We start from the raw sequence: 21,744 nt of genomic DNA, 5'->3' as shown, positions 1-21,744 counted from the left end.
ACACCTTCTTCCAAATCATTTATATATATCACAAATAGCAGAGGTCCCAGTACAGAGCCCTGCGGAACACCACTGGTCACAGACCTCCAGCCGGAAAAAGACCCTTCGACTGTTACCCTCTGTCTCCTGTGGCCAAGCCAGTTTTCTACCTATCTAGCCACCTCTCCTTGTATCCCATGAGCTTTAACCTTCTTAACCAACCTGCCATGAGGGACTTTGTCAAATGCCTTACTGAAATCCATATAGACGACATCCACGGCCCTTCCTTCGTCAACCGTTTTTGACACTTCCTCAAAAAACTCCACCAAATTTGTAAGGCACGACCTCCCTCTTACAAAACCATGCTGTCTGTCACTAATGAGATTGTTCCGTTCTAAATGCGCATACATCCTGTCTCTAAGAATCCTCTCGAACAACTTCTCTACCATGGACGTCAAGCTCACTGGCCTATAATTACCCGGTTTATCCCTGCTACCTTTCTTAAATAACGGTACCACATTCGCTATCCTCCAATCCTCAGGGACCTCACCTGTGTCCAATGAAGAGACAAAGATTTCCGTCAGAGGCCCAGCAATTACATCTCTTGTCTCCCTGAGCAGTCTAGGATAGATGCCATCAGGCCCTGGGGATTTGTCAGTTTTAATGTTCCCTAAAAAACCTAACACTTCCTCCCTTGTAATGGAGATTCTCTCTAACGGGTCAACACCTCCCTCTGAGACATTCCCAGTCAACAAGTCCCTCCCCTTTGTGAATACCGATGCAAAGTATTCATTTAGGATCTCCCCTATTCCCTTGGGTTCTAAGCATAATTCCCCTCCTTTGTCCCTGAGAGGTCCAATTTTTTCCCTGACAACTTTTTTGTTCCTAACATATGAATAAAATGCCTTAGGATTCTCCTTAATCCTATCTGCCAAGAACATTTTGTGACCTCTTTTTTCCCTTCTAACTCCCCGTTTGAGTTCTTTCCTACTCTCTCTGTATTCCTCCAGAGCTCCATCTGTTTTCAGTTGCCTGGACCTAACGTATGCCTCTCTTTTCTTTTTGATCAGATCCTCAATTTCCCCGGTTATCCACGGCTCTCGAATCCTACCTTTCCTATCCTTCCTTTTTACAGGCACATGCCTGTCCTGCAGCATTACCAACTGTTCCTTAAAAGACTCCCACATGCCAGACGTGGACTTACCCCCGAACAGCCTCTCCCAATCAACGGCCACCAATGCCTGCCTAATCCGGCTATAGTTAGCCTTCCCCCAATTTAGCACCCTACCCTTAGGACAACACTCGTCCTTGTCCATTACTATCCTAAAGTTAACAGAGTTGTGGTCACTATTTGCCACATGTTCCCCTACCGAAACTTTGACGACCTGACCGGGCTCATTTCCCAGAACTAGATCCAGTATGGCCCCCTCTCTAGTCGGGCTATCTACATACTGTTCCAAAGAACCTTCCAGTACGCATTTTACAAATTCCTCCCCGTCCAGACCCCCAGCCCTAAGCACTTTCCAGTCTATACCAGGGAAATTGAAGTCTCCCACTACAACAACCCTATTTTTTCTGCACATATCCAGAATCTCCTGACATATCCGTTCCTCCACTTCCTGTGGGCTGTTGGGTGGCCTGTTTCCTGTTTCTGAGCTCCACCCACAGCGACTCATTACATGACCCCTCTAAATTGTCCACCCTCTGTACCGCTGTAATATGCTCCCTAACTAATACCGCTACTCCCCCACCTTTTTTAGCCCCTCCTCTGTCTCCCCTAAAACACTTATAGCCCGGAATATTCAGCTGCCAGTCCTGTCCTTTTAACCATGTCTCCGTCACCGCAACCACATCCAAATTCCGCGTAAGCATTAAGGCCCTAAGTTCGTCTGTCTTACCCGTTACGCTCCTCGCATTGAAGCAGATGCACTCCAGACCTCCAGGCCCACTTGCAAATCTCCCTGCAAGGATATTTACCCAATCCCTGTTGAGCTGCAAACCTTCCACCTTGTACAGTTCCTACCTCCCCCTACAACCCAGTCCCAATGCCAAGGAATCTTAAGGCCTCTCACTGCACCATCTCTCCAGCCGCACATTCATTTTCTCTAATACCAATTTTGACACTTCACTTGTGCGTGGCACTGGGAGTCATCTGGAAATTATTACTTTTGAGATAATTCCTACTTAACTCCCTTAATTCTGACTGCAGGACTACATCCTGCTTTCTGCCTATGTTGTTGATATTAATGCAGGCTGTTCACCATGCACACTACTTCTTTCCTCCAACCCATCCCAGGGTGCTCTGAAACCATTCAGTGTCATCCTTGACTCTGGCACCAGGGAGATAATACACCATCCTGGATTCACATCTGCAGCCATGAAAACACCAATCTCTTACTCTAACTATTGAATCACCTATCATAATGGCTCTTCATATCTTCCTTGTACCCCTCTGTACAGCCGAGCCACCCATTGTGCCATGGACTTGGCTCTGGCTGCCCAGATGAAGAATCACTCTCAGCAGTTTTCAGAACTAAGCACTTTTTGGAAAAGAGACTAAATACTGGTTGCAGTCTGGTGACCCATTTTGTCCTGCTCCTGTGAACTGCTGCTAATTTCACCAGCTACTCTAATATAGCTGTCTGATTGTGATTGGAAAGGTAAGTGAGGGAGAATTAACAGGAGGTCTGCAATCAGCACAACAAGATAACATCATGACAATGCTTTTGGAGAATGTCCAAGTGTCATCCAATCACACATACCAGAAGGTTTGGTATGAGAAGGGCTGGTATTGGTATGTGGTTGGACTGGTTTAAGAGATTTAACAAGGTTATAACCTATTATTTTCTGAAGCCCTCCAGCTGATAAAATTCAGCATAACCAAAGACCCCACGCACCCCAGACATACTCTCTTCCACCTTCCGTCAGGAAAAGGATACAAATTCTGAGGTCACGTACCAACCAACTCAACAACAGCTTCTTTCCTGCTGCCATCAGACTTTTGAATGGACCTATCATATACTAAGCAAGTGTCAGCAAAGTGCAATCACAGATCACTTTACACTTTCAACTTTGAATTGCAATATTAGACCTTTACAGGTTTAAATTCCTAGACTGAGGAAGAGTAAAGTTCAGGCAGCTAAATTGCTACAAGATCCTAAACCCACCAGGTCTCTATCCCATTGAAGATGTGCTGCAAAATCCCCATTGACTAGATCGAGCACATTTTCTGCCTACTTCCTTGATTAGATTCATCATTGTCACATGTATTGGCATACAGTGAAAAGTCTTGTTTCTTGCGTGCTATGCAGACAAAGCATACCGTTCATGGAGTAAATAGATGAGAAGGAGAGGGTGCTGTAGTGTTACAGTCATAGCTAGGATGTAGAGAAAGATCAACTCAATGCAAGGTAGGTCCATTCAAAAGTCTGATGGCAGCAGGAAGAAGCTGTTGTTGAGTCGGTTGGTATGTGACCTCAGACTTTTGTATCCTTTTCCCAACGGAAGGTGGAAGAGAGAATGTCCGGGGTGCGTGGGGTCTTTGATTATGCTGTCTGCTTCTCCAAGGCAGCATGAAGTGTAGATGGAGTCAATGGATGGGAAGTTGGTTTGCATGATGGACTGGGCTTCGTTCACAATCCTTTCATCTATCAAAGTTTTGTCTGAGTTCATTTTCTACCTACTCTGGGACTTCTGTCTATTTTTCCCTCCTTCAGACCTGTGAGATTTTCAGGCAGCTAATTAATGACCAATTTATTTCTCTATGTAGCGATTGCACTATGGTAGCTAATGCAAGTTCCAAATACTGAATCCGCCAGCCCAAGATTAGCATCATCTTAAATTTATCTGATGTCCTTTTTTCCTGACAGGAAGTTTTATGCAACATAAAGTAATAGGAATTGGTTCAGTCCATGGATAAGAATTCTATCAAAGGAGCAGTTTTAAATCAGGATTTTTTAAAATGTAGAAGTAATGGACATTAAAGCCATTGACAAAGTTTACTTATAGCAGAAATCACCTTGTTCTTTGTATATAGTGATTGTGCAGAACTAGAAAAGCATATGAATTGCATTCTTCGGAGTATTTAACTTTAATAAAATAGAAACTACTTAAGAAAAACCTCAATCCCAAATTTACACGAGAAAACAGAAAGACTTGCTAATCCCCAAGAAATGAAGATTGGTTAATAAAGGAAAATATTTGCACTGATTTATTCTGATTATATCCTCTTGTGAAGTTCCTTGGGGTTTCTTTCTTTGTACCTTTTGGTACTTTATTTCTAATCAAAAAAGCCAATTCAAATTAAGTCCAATCATGGTTCTCACATGAGGGACAAACCAGATCCAAGACAAGGATATTGCATCCCATCTCAGGCTCAAAGATCCAAGCTGACAGGATGAAGCATTGCACCCCCTTCTGGGCTTGATCTAATGCTTATTCTTAGCCAAAAAACCGAGATGGCTTTGAAAAATTGCACCAAAGCCTCATTGGCTGCCTTGATCCTTTACTCTGTCCTAGTTTAGGAAAACCACGATTGCAGATGTCAGCACACCCCTAGTGCAAATGGGGTAGCCTCATCCTCTGCCCGGTCATGGTTTCACCCCTGCCAGGTATTGTTGCTTATATTTCTAATTTCTGGTTATCAATCAATTGTATCAAGGCCTATTTATCCATGCTTAATAGGCAATTATCAATTACATACTCAATTCTAATGGGCACATAGCCACATTACTAAATTTCCTGATAATTTGGCAACAGGTTGTTAATCTCATTCAAATGAATGTAAGGTTCCTGATTGTCAAAAATTCAGTCACAGTTTCATCTGAAATTGCATAAAGGCAGAGTATTGGAGTGATGATGTCAGAGTTTGAACACAAATTACTACAATATTCCTGATTGGTGTTGATGTTGGGATTGACTGCAGAAAGTAATAAAATGCTTGATAAACATCTTCATCTTGATTCCAATATATTCAATCCTGTGACATGGATAAACATAAAGTTGCTTATTAATATTTATTTAAAATTATCACAGTAAAACATTTGGTCTGTGTAGTATGTATTGCAACTTTTTAATCAGCAGAATTCTACAGCTATAAGAAATCCTGTGGGATACACACATGTAGCATTTGTTTGTTTATTGTCTGTTAGGAGACCTTGCTTTTTCTACATTATGATGAGTGTTGACAAAACTTTTATTTATGATTAGCGTTTATTGGATTAAAAAACCAAGGAGCCACTTGCTACCTGAACACATTGCTTCAAACTCTCTACATGACTCCTGAAGTGAAAGAAGCTATCATCAGGTTTGTACAGTTAATATAGTAATGAGTTTCTGAATATATGTTAAAGTTAAAGTTTATTTATTAGTCACAAGTGGGTTTACATTAACACTGCAATGGAGTTACTGTGAAATTCTCCGAGTCGCCACATTCCAGCACCTGTTCAGGTCAACGCACCTAACTCGCACATCTTTCAGACTGTGGGAGGAAACTGGAGTGCCCGGAGGAAACCCACGCAGACATGGGGAGAACGAGCAAACTCCACACAGACAGCGAGCCGAGCTGGGAATCAAACCCATTGTGAGGCAGAAGTGCTAACCACTGCGCCACCGTGCCGCTCCCATGTCAGTCACATGTACTCTAACTACTTTGAAGTGTAAAATGTTTTTGCCGTGGTTCCCCGTGGACGGCAAGAAGAGTTCGTCAATTAGAATAGAGAGTCTGAGTCTTGATCTTCCATGCAGCAAGGCTTTATTTTCTAATACAAGTCAACAAAGCCGGGATTTCTGGATGAATCCAAAGAACCAGCGCGCTGACAGTCATTTTTATACACATTTTAGCTTCATACTTCATCATTCTTATCTTACAGTCAAGGCTATTTTTGCAGACCCCAAGGCCACTTTTCGTTAGCCACCATGGTTTACTAGACCTACGTTATCTGCCTTCTTTCTGATTGGTCACTAATGAATGTGCTATGATATCATTGTGGTTGCATCTTGCCTTCTTATCTGAAGTTTATTGTCTAATCAGCCAAGGTTGTTGTTTGTTCAACCATTGTGGGGCATCCTGCTATGCCAAGTCTTTTTTTTTAAAGATGTGTGTTTGTAAATTACTTTCAGCTTCTGTGTGTTTGCTTGACTTCTTTTAGCCTTTATGTTCATTTATGTGAGTATCCATGTGTACTGACCTGGTAAGGTATTGTGCACTTAAAAGGGTACAAGTGTATGCTTAATAAGATATGTGATATATAAGAGCTTCTTAAGTAGTGATTATCTCTTCTATGTTAATTATTATCTCCTACTTGGCCTAATAATTATTCCTTCCAATATATGTTGTCTTAATGATTATTCTCTTCCAATATATGTTGTCTTAATGATTATTCCTTACAATATTTATATATGAAAAGTGAATAATGTATTATGGAAAAGTTATACTCTGTACTGGAAAGGTATTCAATTGTTAAACAAATAATCCTCCCATTAGATTTGTGGAAAAAACAGATGAAAAGATTGATAAGGACACCAGCATTTGCTACCAGCTGAAAGTTCTGTTTGCAGCATTAGATGCCAATCATACAGCAAATACATATGGGATTACAAGGAACTTGGGAATGAATGAGCAAGATGGTAAGTCACAACTTGCGGGAAAAGCCAATGTATATCAAACTGGCATAAGTCGTGAAAATTATCTAAAACAGCACGTACTTATCAGTAGTTCCCCAAAAACATTCTATGTGTTCTAAATTAAAGCTACCATTAAGTGCAAATTATTAGCTGTGAAATCATGTGATATGATAAATTTATTCTGCAGATGTTGATATGTACTCACAATGACAGGCCTGCTATAATTTTACGCTCATTTTAGTGTTGAATGACTACAGGTGGGACTTGGATGGAAGTCCAGTTTTGGAGAGCTGTTGGCTAATCAAATTAGCTGACAGCAATCCAGCTCCTCCAGGCACAGCGCTGCAGTGACCGGAAGAGGTACTGCACTACTTTGCCTGAGACTAAGTCCTGGGACTGCACTTTGGCAAGTTTGAGGGGTGTCGGGGAAGGGAAAGTAGGAAGCAGCCTAGATGGGCCGGGGGTGGGGGAGGGAAGGAGAGGACTGGAGTTTTCTGGTCCCTGAGGGGATGGCACCAGTCTGAAGGGGCTTTCTGATTGAGACATCCTACCCCCGTCCCACCCGAGATCAATGGTGAAAACTTTTCAGTTCCCCACCTTCAGTCATCAGGGGTGCCTGTTGGCCTAAAAATTGAGGCTGAGAAGGAAAATACCTTAAATAGTCACTTAAGAGCCTTAATGGGGGCTTGGACAGACTTCCCATCTGAGGCCCTGCTCACCTTACTGTAAAATCGCATCTAGATCAGAACTGGTGGGATCCTGGAGGGAATCCATGCAATCCTGTCCTATTATTCTCCCCCTGCCTTTGAATTGGCCAAGAGTGGAGAGTAAAATTCTGGCCCACATTTTTAGAAAAACTGTTCTGAAAGCCATATTTAAAAAATGGAGATGAAGTTTAAAAACTGTTTTCAAAATGGCTTCTGGCTACAAGACAGAATTTTGGATTTCAATCACCTTTCTTTGACCTCTCAAGGAAACAAGGATCCATTCCTCAGACATGTACATTTAACATTCAATGAGTGTTCCCAAAGATTAAACAGAAACTCATTGAATTGGTGGCTTTTCCTCCAAACTCAAAGACACGAAGAAGCCCCTGAAATCTGTGAACAACCATGACCGTTTTGACCACTACAGGACAGAAGGAGATATTGTTTAACTATAATACAATTATATGGAGAGTGACTCAGCATTCTGGTACAGGTCACATGACAATGGTGACCATCTTGCCCTAGCTGCAAATATGAATTAAAAATGGCAGGTATCTGTAGATTCATAGAGAACCATCTTGAAGAAAAAGCTTCAACCTAGGGTAACACAGAGAAAGACATCAAAAACCAGCCACTGGTCTGCTGTAAGGTAATTAGACAGTTAAAGGTGGCATGACTACAGAACAGGAGTAAAAACCTTCTCCTCGCTCTGTAAATCTGATTCCACCTACTAAGCTTACCTGTAAAATCAACATCTGGCAGTTTGACAATGGAAGCCATTGCAGTTGAGGAGACAACTCGATAAACTCAGGACTTTTACTTCAGATATTGCAGCATCTTCAACTCCAAAATGTAGCAGGCCTGCACCGAATTTGGTCTTGTCTTGATTTACGTTTATAAATATCGTGTCACTTAAATTTTAATTAATCCTTTTGTGTATATATTTTAGTAACTTTATATTTTCTTGCGTAACTTCCAGAGCAGAAACTAACTTTTTTTAAAGAAATAAAGATCTGTTGCTGAGCTATTTTAAATTGAATTTCTCGCTCGATGGGTAAGAAATTGCACATGCATGCCCACACGCCCACATGTATGCGCACAGACACACACACACATTTGGAAAAAGGCAATAAAATTATACACTGGGCGTACGCCTAAACATGTCTTTAATGGGCTTTGCATGCATTTCGATAAAGTTTAATATCATTAACTCTCTCCCGCGCCAAATATTGACACCTTGGTTTGCAATAGGTTCACCTAGATGTGAACCTGTTGTGGGGGTCTCCCCAGGGGTGTAAAAGTAGCTCCCAGGGAGAAGGACACAGTGCCCCTTTGCACTGCCCCTTGGCACAGGATGGGATGCCTGTAATGGCTGTTTGGGGATGGGGGAGGATGAGTGCCAGCTCTGACTGTTGTGGGGGACGAACTGATGATCAGGGCAGCAGAGAAGTGCTGACTTCGATTGGAGGTGGGGAGGAGAGTCCCTGAGACCTCCATGGTGAGCTGTGGGAGGAGATTTATACATGTTCTGATCAAAGTGTCCTTTAAAGATGGCACCCAATCTCCGTGCAGCTGAGTTTTGCCAGCTTGTTGAAACCCCGGCCCTTGCATGATGGCGTGAAACACGTCCTCTTGATTTTTTTTTGACAGAGTGCCTTTCTTTCAGCCTTTTGGCTAAGATCAAGCATCAAATGAAGCCCAAGATGGGGTGTAATGCCTCGTCTCATCAGCTTGGATCTTGTTTGTCCATTTTATGGGACAATGAATTGGATTCAATTAGATTTTGAATTTGGTTTTTGGTGCAAGCAAGGAATGGATTTGGATTTGCCTGGTCCACTTTGAGCATTGGCTTTGTAACTTCAAGAATGGAGCAAAAAACACTCTGCCATTTTTTGGTAAGGTTCCCCCCACAGTACCTGAAACTGGTAAATCAGCGACAAAATGAAATGCATAAAGCATTTGGATGGAAGTGTGCCACAACATTAGTTGGAGGCCATTAAAATATATGCCGGAAAACACATTGTAAACTTTGCAGACATGACACAAATCATTCACTGGAGAGTACATTTTCCTGTAGTGCACTTAGAAACATTGACACTAGGAGCAGGAATGGCCTGCTGCCATTCAATATGATCATGACTGATCCTCTATTTCAATGCCATATTCCTGCTTTCTCCCCATGCCCCTTGATGCCATTAAAATCTAAAAACAATCTATCTCTTTCCTGAATACATTCAGTGACTTGGCTTTCATTGCCTTCTGTGGCAGAGCATTCTACACGTTCACTACGCTTTGAGTGAAGAAATGTTTCCCCATCTCAGTCCTAAATGGTCCAACCTGTATCATGAGACTGTGTCCCTGGTTCTAGATTCCCAACATCCTCTCTGCAGCTTAGTCTGCCCAGCCCTGGTAGAATTTTATACATTTCAGTCAGATCTCTTCTCATCTTTCTAAATTCCAGTGAATACAGGCCTAGTCTAACCAATCTCTCCTCATAGGATAGTTCCGCCAACCCTGGTATCAGCCTAGTGAACCTCCACTGCACTCCCTCTATGGCAAATATATCCTTCCTTAGGGAGTCCAAAACTGCATGCAATACCCCAGGCATGGTCTCACCAAGACCCTGTATAACTGCAGTAAGGTATCTCGACTTCTGGACTCAAATCCTCTTGCAATGAAGGCCAACATACCATTTGCCTTCCTAATTATTTGCTGCACCTGCCTCTCCACTTTCATAGACTGGTATATAAGGACACCCAGATCCCTTTGTACATTCCCAACATATCACCATTTAAATAATATCCCTTTCTGTTCTTCCCACAAGTGTATAACTTCACATTTAGCCATGTTGTACTGCATCTGCTATGTGTTTACACACTCACTTAGCTTGTCTAAATCACTTTGAAGCTTCCTTGTATCCTTCTCACAATTCACAACTCCATTCAGTTTTGTGTCATCAGCAAACTTGGAAATGTTACATTTGGTTCCCTCATCCAGGTCATTTATATATATCATGAACAGCTGAGACCCAAGCACTGATCCCTGCGGTACCACACTAGTCACTGTCTGCCACTCAGAAAAAGACCCATTTATTCCCACTCTCTGTTTCCTGTCTGTCAACCAATTCTCGATCCATGCCAATACATTACCCCCTATCCCATGTGCATTAATTTTATTCACTAACCTTTTAATGAGGAACCTTATCAAAAGCCTTCTCTAAGTGCAAATACACTATATCCACTGGTTCTTTCTTATCTATTCTACTAGTAGCATACTAAAAAGCTCCAGTAGATTTATTAAGCATGATTTGCCTTTCATAAACTTATGTTGGCTTTATCCAATCCCGTTAATGCTTTCCAAATGTTCTGTTGTCATGTCTTTTATAATAGATTCGAGCTGACTGGTCTGTGATTCTCCTTTTATTCTCTCCCTCCCTTTCTAAATACATTGGTGAATTAGCATTCAGGTCAGTGCTTTGTTTTCCCATTAGTGAGAGTCAGCTTGTCGGAAATTATGGTCGGTGGGTTTTTTGTTAATGTGATTTTCATTCATTCTTTTATGATCAAACTGACAATTCATTCATAATGTAAGCATTGGCCCCTGAGAAGTATCAAGTTATTATTGTAATGCTCTGATGTCTTTCTCTATGCTGCCATTGTACTTTCAACAATACTGTTGCTTCCTGATTTTTTAATAAATAAATATAACTTTTATTCCAAGTTCCAATTAGTGAAGAAAAACCTATAATGACTGATTTGCCTTTTTACCAAGTATTCAAACAACAGGATGTAGAAGAATATTTCCGACGATTACTGAACAAAGTTGCTACAGAAAGTGATGGGTCTTGCAATGTATTGCAGGTGAGCTGAGAATGGAGGGGAGATTTTCAAATCAATTCTTCCATGTCTATAGAGTTGATTTAAGAACAATTTGATCATGAACTTCCTTGGGTTTCGTATCTTGCAGACAAATATCTCTGGATTAATTGCATGAAAGTGACCACATCTCATCTTTCACATTGTCATTTTTGTACTGCCATAATAATAATTGATAGTTTGTTGATTGTTGCTGTCATTCAGTGTAAAATTTGAGGTATTAATGGGGCACTGGGTAATTTATTAAATGCTGTTCAGACATTGCTCACCATCCATTTTTGAAATGATGTAAAGATGCTATTAACTGAATGTTGGTTCTGACATTCACCACAAGTAAGTGCATTAGAGATATTAATTGTCATTATTGGCATAATCCATTGCTAAGAATACCGAGCACAATAGAACAAATTTAGCAATCACACCCTCCCATTGAGAGTTGTATTTTAATAGAGAACACTTTGGAGATTTGGTGCTACAGTTATCCAGCCCCATTTCCACCTCAAATTCCCTTTGAGCATAACTATCCCCTGGCTCTGTGACAGAGCTGTACAAATCCATTTCCGGGTATCTCCAGGCAGCCCTTAACATAAATACAGTGACGGGCAATTCAACTGGTCTTTAATGTCTCTGGGTGAAGCCTGGATGAAATGAAACTAGTCATGGGTCCCAGTTCTGATTGCGGGCGAGTGCACATGAGAGGATTTTGGGTGAAAAGAGAACCAGGCTGCACTCTGATGACTCCTTGATGAGCAAATAACTGTCTGGGCTCACATGAAAAAATAGTGCTTATTCAAAATACCGCAGGGATGTTGATTGCCGTGCAACCATATCATGCCATGCATCATCATCTAGGAGAAGTACGGGGAAAAAATTTAAAAATTGAAAAAAATAAAATATAGGTTTGTTTGTTTCTTTTGTCATTGAAAAAATGTAAAGAGCCACAGAAGGATGGAAGGTAGAAGGGACGGGAATGTTGAGGTGTGTGGAATAGGTTTGCTGTGTGGGGGGTGGGGATGGGGAGGAAAACATTCTTACATAATCTTTTACTTCAGATCTACCAGAGTAAAGTGATTAATTCTCTGAAGTGTTTGAAATGCAAGACTGAAACCCCAGAGGAATGCATTCTTTTGGATGTCCCTTTGTCCATTCGCTCATTTGATCATTCTAATTGTTTCAACAGTGTGGTAAGTAACACATAATTGTTCTTATTTACAATTCCAGCAAATCCTGATTAATAATAGGACAACATTGAGGTACAGCATCAAACTATAAATAGTGAATGCTGTACCAGGCTGGAAATATAGGCTACAACTCCCTGTGCTGGCCTTTTAGTGTTAGATCTGAGGAGGAGTTAGATCTTTTTAGCTTCCCTTTGTCTCTGCTCCTGACACAAGACCATGTCCTGGAATTTAAACATGTAGGACAATTTAAACATGTAGACATGTATGTACCCCTGTACATATGGGACACGTACTTCAGAGTTTGGAGCAGGGGAATTTACTGCAGCACCTTGCCACTCTGTAAATGGACACATCCCAGCAAGTGTTATACATTTTTAAAAACACATATGGCTTCATTCACCTATTTCCTGAAAAATGTCAATTTCTCTGTGATTTTCTTTCAGAAATTTGTTTTCTTTTAACTTTCAATTTCCATTACTGCAAGGTCCTTAGTGGTGGATTCCATTGTGTTTGATGTTGCAAGAGAACAAATGATAGGAAATGCAGGATGCCCTAGAGTTACCTGTGTAAGATTTTGTCATCATATGATTTGCCCCTTTTTGAATGGTAATTACCCAGACTTTCAGCTGCACTTCCACTTGCAGGGGGATTTATAGATCAGAAAAGGAAGACATTTTAGTGTAATCAGGCTTCTGTGTCTCAAGACTAGTTTGCAGTATTTCATCCTGATGTTACCAAAGAACTTCAAGCCAAATTTATAGTTCCAATTTTCAGATAAAATTGGAAAGCTATTGTACTGAACCCCAGGATACAGGATTCCACAGCTGCACCCAACCAACTACACTTCCACCTACACCCCCCCCCCCCCCCCCACCCCCCATCACCCCTCCGACCAGGTAATTACGAGTGGAGTGGCAATCTGATTCAGTTGCCATTCTGCTGGAAGTTATAGGCTTGAGTTTTCTACAGTGAAGACAGCCACAAAATATCTGTTCAATATTTTGCCATTTTCCTATTTTTCCATTATCAATTCCACAGACTCACATTCTAGAGCCAACATTGGCTTTAGTTACTCTTTCCTATTGAAATTCTTGTAGAAACTCTTGCTATCTGCTTTCCTATTACTAGCCATCTTTCTCTCATACATTACTTTCTTCCTTTGCATTGTGTTTAGGCATTGTTTGCTGGTTATTAAAATCTGAACAATCTTCTGACTGACCATTAATCTTTGCAGATTTGTACAGTGTTTCTTTCAATTTGATATTATCTTTAGCCTGCTCCCTAATTGGCTTTAGAACATGCTATTCTAAGAAATTGCTCCACATATACTCTATGGACTCATATTCCTAGCCACCTTTGGGTGATTCTAGATGGCAATCTACATGTAAATTAAAGTCATCCATGATTATTACATTACCTTTCCCGTACATTCAATCTATTACTTCCTATATACTCTGCAATGTAGCTACTGTTAAGCGCTCATAAACTGCTCCCGCAAGTGACCTATTACTTTTTTATTTCTTATCGCTACCCAGAATGATTCTACATCTTGCTCTTTTTGAGTTAAGGTAATCTCTGACAATGGTATTAATTACATCCTTAATTAACAGAGTTAACCCACATTTTCCTCGTTTCTATATTTTTGTAAGGTCAAATACCCTTCAATATTGATGTCCCAGCCTTGGTCACTGTGCAAACATACCTCTGTATTGGCTATCAGGTCATACATATTTATTTCTATCCGTGCTAACAATTCATCCATTTTGTTAAGAATGCTGCATGCATTCAGTAAGGAGTCTAACAACACCAGGTTAAAGTCCAACAGGTTTAATTGGTAGCAAACGCCACTAGCTTTCGGAGCGCTGCTCCTTCGTCAGGTGGGTGGGAGATCTGCTCATAAACAGCAAACAGCAGATCTCCCACCCACCTGACGAAGGGGCAGCGCTCTGAAAGCTAGTGGCGTTTGCTACCAAATAAACCTGTTGGACTTTAACCTGGTGTTGTTAGACTCCTTACTGTGTTTACCCCAGTCCAACGCCGGCATCTCCACAGCATGCATTCAGATACAGAGCTGTTAACTCCTTTTTACTATTTTTGCAAGTTGTGGCTTTATCTCCAGGTGCATTCTTAAGTTTGTAGTCTGTTCCTTCCTGCTACACTCTGGTTATCATCACCTAAAACACTACCCTGTTCCATTACCTCATTGTTACCCATTGACTTATTAAATTTCCTCTCACATGATCTCTTCTCCACTATTTAGTTTAAAGCCCTATCTATCACCCTAGTTATATGCCTCGCCAGAAGACTTGTCCCAGAATAGCACAGGTGAAGCCAGTCCCGGCGGAGTACTGATACCACTGCCCCATAAATGAAAAACCCATTTCTCCAACACATTCACCTCTATCCGATTTGCCCTTCAACAATTTGTGCATGGCGCAGATAATGCAGAGATGATTACTTTTGTAGTTCAGCCTTTTAGTTCCATCCTTAACTGCTCATAATCCCAAAGTATCTCTTTCCTAATCCCATCAGTGTCACTGGTGCCCACCTGTACTCAACAACTAAATCCTCTTTCTCCCACTGCAAGTTCCTCCCCAGTTACCAGAAGATGTCCCGAACCCTGGCACTGGGCAGCAACACAGCCGTCTGAACTCATGTTCTCAGCTGCAGAGTTGTATCTATCCCCTCTACAATACTGTCCCCTACTATCACTCAATTGAATAGTTTCTGGTGCCACACTTCAGTTCACTTATCCACCTTGCAGTCCCCACTCTCATCCATACAAGTTGTAAGAATCTTGAACCTATTGCACAATTGTAGAAGCTGTGGATCTTCCACTTTTACCTTCTTGGTCCTCATACCTGCCCCACTCAGATTGCAGAATGCAGTTTCTGTCGCTTGGTCTGCAGTTCATTGATGTTGAGCTGAGGTTCCTTCAGTGGCAAATATTTACCACAGATATGTTTGTGCTGGATAACACTGACAACGAGGAACTCCCAAATTCTGCAATTACAACACATCACCTGTCCAGAACTTAGTCTAAAGGGCTTTCTTGAGTTCAAACAAGTAAGGGGTTGGTTTTTATGGTGCTAAAACCTCAGCTAGATAAAAATATTGAAAAAGATAAACACATATCTTTACCATCACAACACACACACATGCATGAAAAGTAAGTTACAAAGTAAAGAAGGCTAACTTTCAGCCAAATTGAGATTTAGTGATAACAGGCAAAGATATAAAGAATTCACTGATTATGAGTCCTTCATTGCTGAGGCCATTCTTAAAGCTGCAGTTCTCATTATTTTTCTAGAATACGTAGTCTTCCTTAAAATTCCTCTGTCTGCTGTCCACGGTATGATATGAGCAGGTAGTGTCTGTTCAGTTGGAAGAGAGAGAAGCAAGCAGCTTTTTTGCTGCCTTCAGATGTTCCTTCTCCAGACTATTGTTTTTGATATGCAATAGAAAATAATCTATTGCCCGTTGTGTTAACAAAGGAGTTTTCACCTCCCGTGAACAAAACAATCAACAAATAATTGAGGCAGATAAGTGTCCGTAGCATTTTCTTTGCGCATAATACATTTCATGTGTTCTCCTTTGTTACTGACTAGTCCTGGAGACAGAGGCCAGAATTTTTCCGCCTCGCCCGCCCCAGGGGGTGAGGCTCGAAGAATGGAATTCTCCATTGGCCTTGGGTGGGATATTATGATCTCACCCGAGCAAGTCGTGAAACCCCACACACAAAGTCTGAGGCCTTGCTGTTTTGGGGTAATTCCTGATAAAGATAGAAACAAAATCCACAAGGTTGTGGACGAGGCATGTTCACTGTAATCCGTCTTTTAAAGACTTTTAGACACTTGGTCAACTTGCAAATGTCAGGTGACCTGAGGCAGCCAATTTAAGTCAGTCTTTGTTTTAAATGGTTGAAAATACTAGTTTAAAAAGATCAAATGTCCAACAGGTTTAATATTTGACATCAGCTCATTTCTGTGACAAAGCAGTCACCAACTGATATGAAACTCCACTCCAGCTCCTTTCTGTATATCTTCCTCCCCAGTTGCAAGAGTCCCTCATTCCTGGTTCAGAGGCTTGATAATAGTGTTCCCAAGGAATATTTTTTGACCCTTTTGCCAGTTGCTATCCTATTAACTAAATAACCTCCCAAATGTGTGTTTTTGCTGTGGATAATTGTTATCACTCACCCTGGCTCAATGGACAAAATCACTTATTCTTTCGTGGCACTGGCAGCCTTGTCTGTCAGAGGACCCTGTGACTGGTTATCTCCTTTACCATCTCCAAACAGACCTGTCTTTGAGTTCTCCTTTTCCATTCTGTGGCATTGGCACATCATGTTGGTTGTTGACAAACTGGAGGAAGGTACCCAGGGAGTCAACATTAAGCCATGAACCTCCCATGTTCTGGAGTCCCCCCTAGTGCCTGGATGCTGTGTGTGTGAAACTGGCTACATGTTAACTGATGGGTGGAGTTGGGGTGTCCTGGTGGATCCATTCCTTTCACCCTTCAATTCATTGGGAGAGGAGAGAAGCTGATGAGGAATTTTCAATGTTGAATGATCAATCACCTGCACAGCTTGTGATCTCAGTGCGATTTTAAAACTGTTTTTAGCTTAACTGCAGTCTCTGCCCACTGGACTGCATGAATGACGTTACCACCTCTTTCAGTGGAACTCTGGATCCTTAATCTGGGTCATGATCCAATCCTGGTGCTGGATGTCCTGCCGGGGGGGATAGAATTCTCTGTGATTGGTGACTCCACAGTATTGATTATCCAGCGGTGTCACCAGCTGGGCTTCTATTGGCTGCCTGGCTCTCAATGGGACCAGGATGAGAGTGACGGCTGCGAGCTTGTGGGTCGGGTTCCTCCCCTTCAGCCAATCCAGCCTGTTATCTGCAATCCTGAATGAGATTGGAGACTTGTCATTCACTCCCAACAATTTACACTGGAAATCCGTCACTGATACTTCCATCGAATGAAACATATTTATTTTACTGGTTACTGAAATGAAAAAGCGAATACAATTACAATGCCACATTTGCAATATGACTAAATTGATGTGAATGTAACACACAAGAATAGCCATTATCTTCCAGTTTTCCATTTTTCATGAAAATCTGTTGTATAAAATCATCACTTATTTTCCAATTGTCTTTTTAGAATGAATCACTTGAAGAATTTTTGAGAGTTACAACTTTGAGTGGAGATAATTTGTGTTACTGTGAAACCTGTGATGAAAAAACAGAGACTGAGACGGTGAGTTAATTTTCTATTTTTTTAGCTCAAACAGCCACTCTGTAATTTTGTTGTAAAAATTAATTGGGACAGGCAACATGTTCCAAAGGATGGATACAGTGTTACTGGGGGTGTGCAAAAAGCATAACCGAGACTTTACCACTAACAGGTGTTCAAGCAAGATCCTATGTAAAATTGTTAGAAACTGATACTTACATAAGTTTTATAGATGGAGGGTGGTGGCGGGTAGTGTTCCTGGGATCCGGAGATCAGAGGGATTAGTGGGTAAAATATGTAAGGATGTGGGGGTAGGGCCTGGGTGGGATTGTGGTCGGTGCAGACTCGATGGGCCGAATGGCCTCTTTCTGTACTGTAGGGTTTCTATGATTTCTATGATAGAAATCAGTCCTCTAGCTGCAGTGGAGCCTTTCCCACTGGACAGAATGGCAGGATCCCGTGTCAGATGGAACCTTATTAATTATGCACTGGCGAGTTCTCCTGGTGGGCTGGCAATTGATTCATTTGCCGGTTGGTTCAAATGTCCTGGCATCGTGTTTAAACACCAGTCCAGCACACTCATACCATTCTCTCCAGCCCACTTGTCTTCACCAGACTGTGACAGCAATCCAGAAGGAAGAAGCGAGCAGCCTCAAGAAGTAGACAGCATCAGCTTTCAGCCTCAGACCCCTCAAGGCTCTTATTTGAGGGGTCCAGGCTCACCGACATGTGCTCAATAAACAGGGTGTCTCAAGGAAGCACACAAATCTCACCACTCTGGCGTGGGAGGCTGCTGCCAGGAGATGAGTGCAGCTACCACCTGCTTAAGAAGCACCATCCAGTGCAGGAAGGGGATGAATGATCTCATCCGCTCTGCCAGGGTAAGTCCTCTTTCAACTATCAAACTCTCAGCATGGCATCATGTACCCAAACAGCTACTCTCTTCACAGATTTCACATGTTCAGCTACAGGAGACATATATCAAAACTCACCCTCGCAATGAGTTGTTCACAACATCCCATCTGCCTGTTGCTCAGACTCCATTCTCTGTTCCCTCTGGCTAGGGGACATACCTTTCACCCAACCCCTGCTTCATCCCCTCTGATCACATCTCTTTCTTTTGTCTCCATCCAGGTCAAACTTGCACACAACAAGTGACCGCGAGTGATGGGGAGGGATGGCAGAAATCATTGGTCTCAGCAGGTTAAAGAGGCTGCTGCAAAGCTTGTCAATGAGGACAAGAATCAATCCCATGGTGACACGGGCCTTGGCCTCAAACCACAACCTAGTACAAATCCCTGCTCCATCACTTTACCCAATCCTGCAATTTACACAGAGTGTAATATACTCTGAATTAGCTTCAGCTCATCCACCGACATTGTCCTTCTATATTTTGCAGGTACCAGCACACTGCGGCCTCATAGCCGGCCAAGCAGCTCTCCCAGCACCTGGAGCAAGTCTGAGAATGAGGGGCCCCACGAAGAACCTTCACAGCACTCCCAGGCACTGCATCTTCACTGCCCAGCCATGTTCCTGACCACCCAGGGGCATCAATGACCTCCAAGCCACCATGCCTAGCCTCCATTGGTGAAGACCAATAGTGATTGATGTTGGCTTCTCATGGCACCGGAGGGTTGGTAGATTCCGGGAACTGGGTGAATCCAGCTTTCACTGACCTTGCATATTTAATTTGCAATTTAAATATTCTAATGTGATTCACACCCTCATGTGAGATTCTCTGGCGATAACACGATTTAATCCTGAGTGTGCAGGGCCGGAGATTTACCCCATAGTTCCCATTTCCAAAGAGGACAATGGACAACAGTGATCTTCACAAAGCACTGCAGCTCCGACCTGTTTAGTGTTTATGTAAACCATCCCTATTGTGCCAAGTTAAAAGGTCCCCACCCTATAGTCTGTCACCTGCATGTTTCCCCTTCCAGTAATACAAGTGGTATCCTTTAAACCTTTAAACCTTTTTGTTTGTCTGAGTTTCATGCAGCCTCGTCAAATTCCAGCTTCCCTCCCCTTGATCTTCTCTCTGTCTTCCATTGTTCGTTGTCTCCATCCACCTCCTTGCCTCTCTGCCTGCCATTGTGAGCCCTTGCCTCCATCCACCTCCTTGCCTGCCATTGTGAGCCCTTGCCTATACCCCGCACCTTGCACAGCCCTCCTTCCACATTGCCCCCTCTTGCCTTTCCCAAGTCAGCCCCCACACCTCCCCCCACACCCAGTTGAACTTTGGACTTTTGTGGCTGTATGAGTCCTGCAGCTCAGTTGTCAAGATAGACACTGGTGTGTGGCACCACGAGGAGGGAGACCCCAGTACTCCCAACCCCAGGCACAGTACTATCTGACTTGGTGTCACAGGAGAGTCCATGACTCCAGCAGCACGTTGCTGAAGACCAGCTTAGCATGGAGATGGAGGGCAGGAACTGGCCTGCCCTGGAAGAATGGTGCACAGAACATCAGGAGAGGTGCAGCAGTATAGCAAAATGTTGTTGCACTCACTGTAAAGTCTCTTGTAAACTGAGGACTGTTTTTAGCAATTGAGTTTTAGACCAATGTAATTTCACATTGGTGTGATGCAAGGTTGAAAGGTCTGATGGGATTTGCCTGTGGGCCGCTGTTTTATTAAGCATTCATGAGATGCAAATGAATGCAAATGGCATTGACCCGCCATTGGGAGACCTGCAATGTAATTTTACACCAACAGATTTCTGAATTTTTGGCTCCCACCAGATTCTCCGCTCCCACTCGCTACTAAACCCACCACAGGCTGGATTGGAGAATTGTCTGGGTGTTTTTCTTTGTTTCTAAGTCTGGGACCTGTTATATGGAACCGCATAGAAAACAATTATCAATGATCCAGTAAACACAGCAAACTAACACTGCGAGGTCACTTAGACACAGATCAGAGATTGAGGGGGGAATGAAAGATCAGAGGTGGTATGATTCTGTATATCATGGACCCAGAATGGAGCAGTAAAACACCCAGCAGCAGTTATTCCAACTGGCTTCAAAAAGTTTCATGTTTGTCCTTGACCATTCAAAGTTGGTGTCAGTATATATCTGGTTGTGAGGTCAGATCTGTGTCGGATATGTGGTTGAGTTCTTTAAAATTTGATTTGATTTATTATTGTCACATGTATTAGCATACAGCGAAAAGTATTGTTTCTTGCACGCTGTACAGGCAAAGCATACCGTTCATAGAGAAGGAAACGAGAGAGTGCAGAATGTACTGTTACAGTTATAGCTAGGGTGTAGAGAAAGATCAACTTAATGCAATATCTTCTAAATGATCTAGTAGGTGTAATGGAATGTTAAAGTGCTGATATTACTTGAATTTTGTCTAAGTTCTATAATTATTCAAAACTCCAATTGCAGTTTCAGGTGAGGAGTGTAGGTGGTATATTTTCCGGGTCACAGTGGTGAGTGGCTTGGAGTGGAGCCTCCAGGTTCTGGTGTTCCCATACATCTGCTGCCTTTGTCCTAGGTGAAAGAAGTCAAGGTGCTGTCTAAGGAACATTGGTGAATTCCTGCAGGGAATCTTGTAGATGGTACACACTGCTGCCACTGTGTGTGTATCAATGGTGGAGGGTGTGAATGTTTCTGAATGGGGCCAGTCAAGTGGACTGCTCTGTCCTGGATGCAGTCAAACATCTTGAATGTTGTGGGAGCTGCACTCATTCGGGCAGTGGAAAGTATTCCATCACAGTCCTGACTTGTGTCCTGCAGATGGTAGACAGGCTTAGGGGAGTCAAGAGGTGAGTTACTCACCACATGACTCCTAGCGTCTGACCTACTCTTGTAGCCACAGTATCTATATGGCTGGTCCAGTTCAGATTTTGATTAATGGGAACCCCCAGGATGTTACTAGTGGGTATTCAAAAATGGTGTCGGCCTATATCTGGTTGTAAGGCAGAAGGATACATGGTCAATGCTTTGTAGAATATTTGGCTGAGTTCTTTACATTGCTGCTAATATCTTATAAATGATCTAAGAGGAATATTAGAATGATAAAGTATGATTTTAACTTGAATTTTGTTGATGTTGGATAATTATTCAGAAATCCAGTTGTAGATTTAGGTGGGGAGTATAGGTGATGTATTTCTAAGTCAGAATGGTGAGTGG

The 21,744-nt window shown here is 42.2% G+C and overlaps 1 protein-coding gene across 1 annotated transcript in view; it reads left to right on the top strand.

The window, feature by feature from the left end:
• LOC144483766 (ubiquitin carboxyl-terminal hydrolase 47-like) overlaps nucleotides 1-21,744 on the top strand; it is a 46,857-nt gene that overhangs the window by 2,185 nt on the left and 22,928 nt on the right. Inside the window, exons 3-7 of the mRNA XM_078202314.1 lie at nucleotides 5,188-5,284; nucleotides 6,464-6,606; nucleotides 11,082-11,170; nucleotides 12,238-12,369; nucleotides 17,539-17,634. Of these exons, the coding sequence (XP_078058440.1) occupies nucleotides 5,188-5,284; nucleotides 6,464-6,606; nucleotides 11,082-11,170; nucleotides 12,238-12,369; nucleotides 17,539-17,634 (557 nt within the window). The remainder of the gene's footprint in view (nucleotides 1-5,187; nucleotides 5,285-6,463; nucleotides 6,607-11,081; nucleotides 11,171-12,237; nucleotides 12,370-17,538; nucleotides 17,635-21,744) is intronic.

This window comes from Mustelus asterias, chromosome 3 (genome assembly GCF_964213995.1).
Source record: "Mustelus asterias chromosome 3, sMusAst1.hap1.1, whole genome shotgun sequence".
Lineage (NCBI taxonomy): Eukaryota > Metazoa > Chordata > Chondrichthyes > Carcharhiniformes > Triakidae > Mustelus > Mustelus asterias.
The sequence above is the reverse complement of the archived record's forward strand: the minus strand, read 5'-3'. Positions and strand labels throughout refer to the sequence as shown.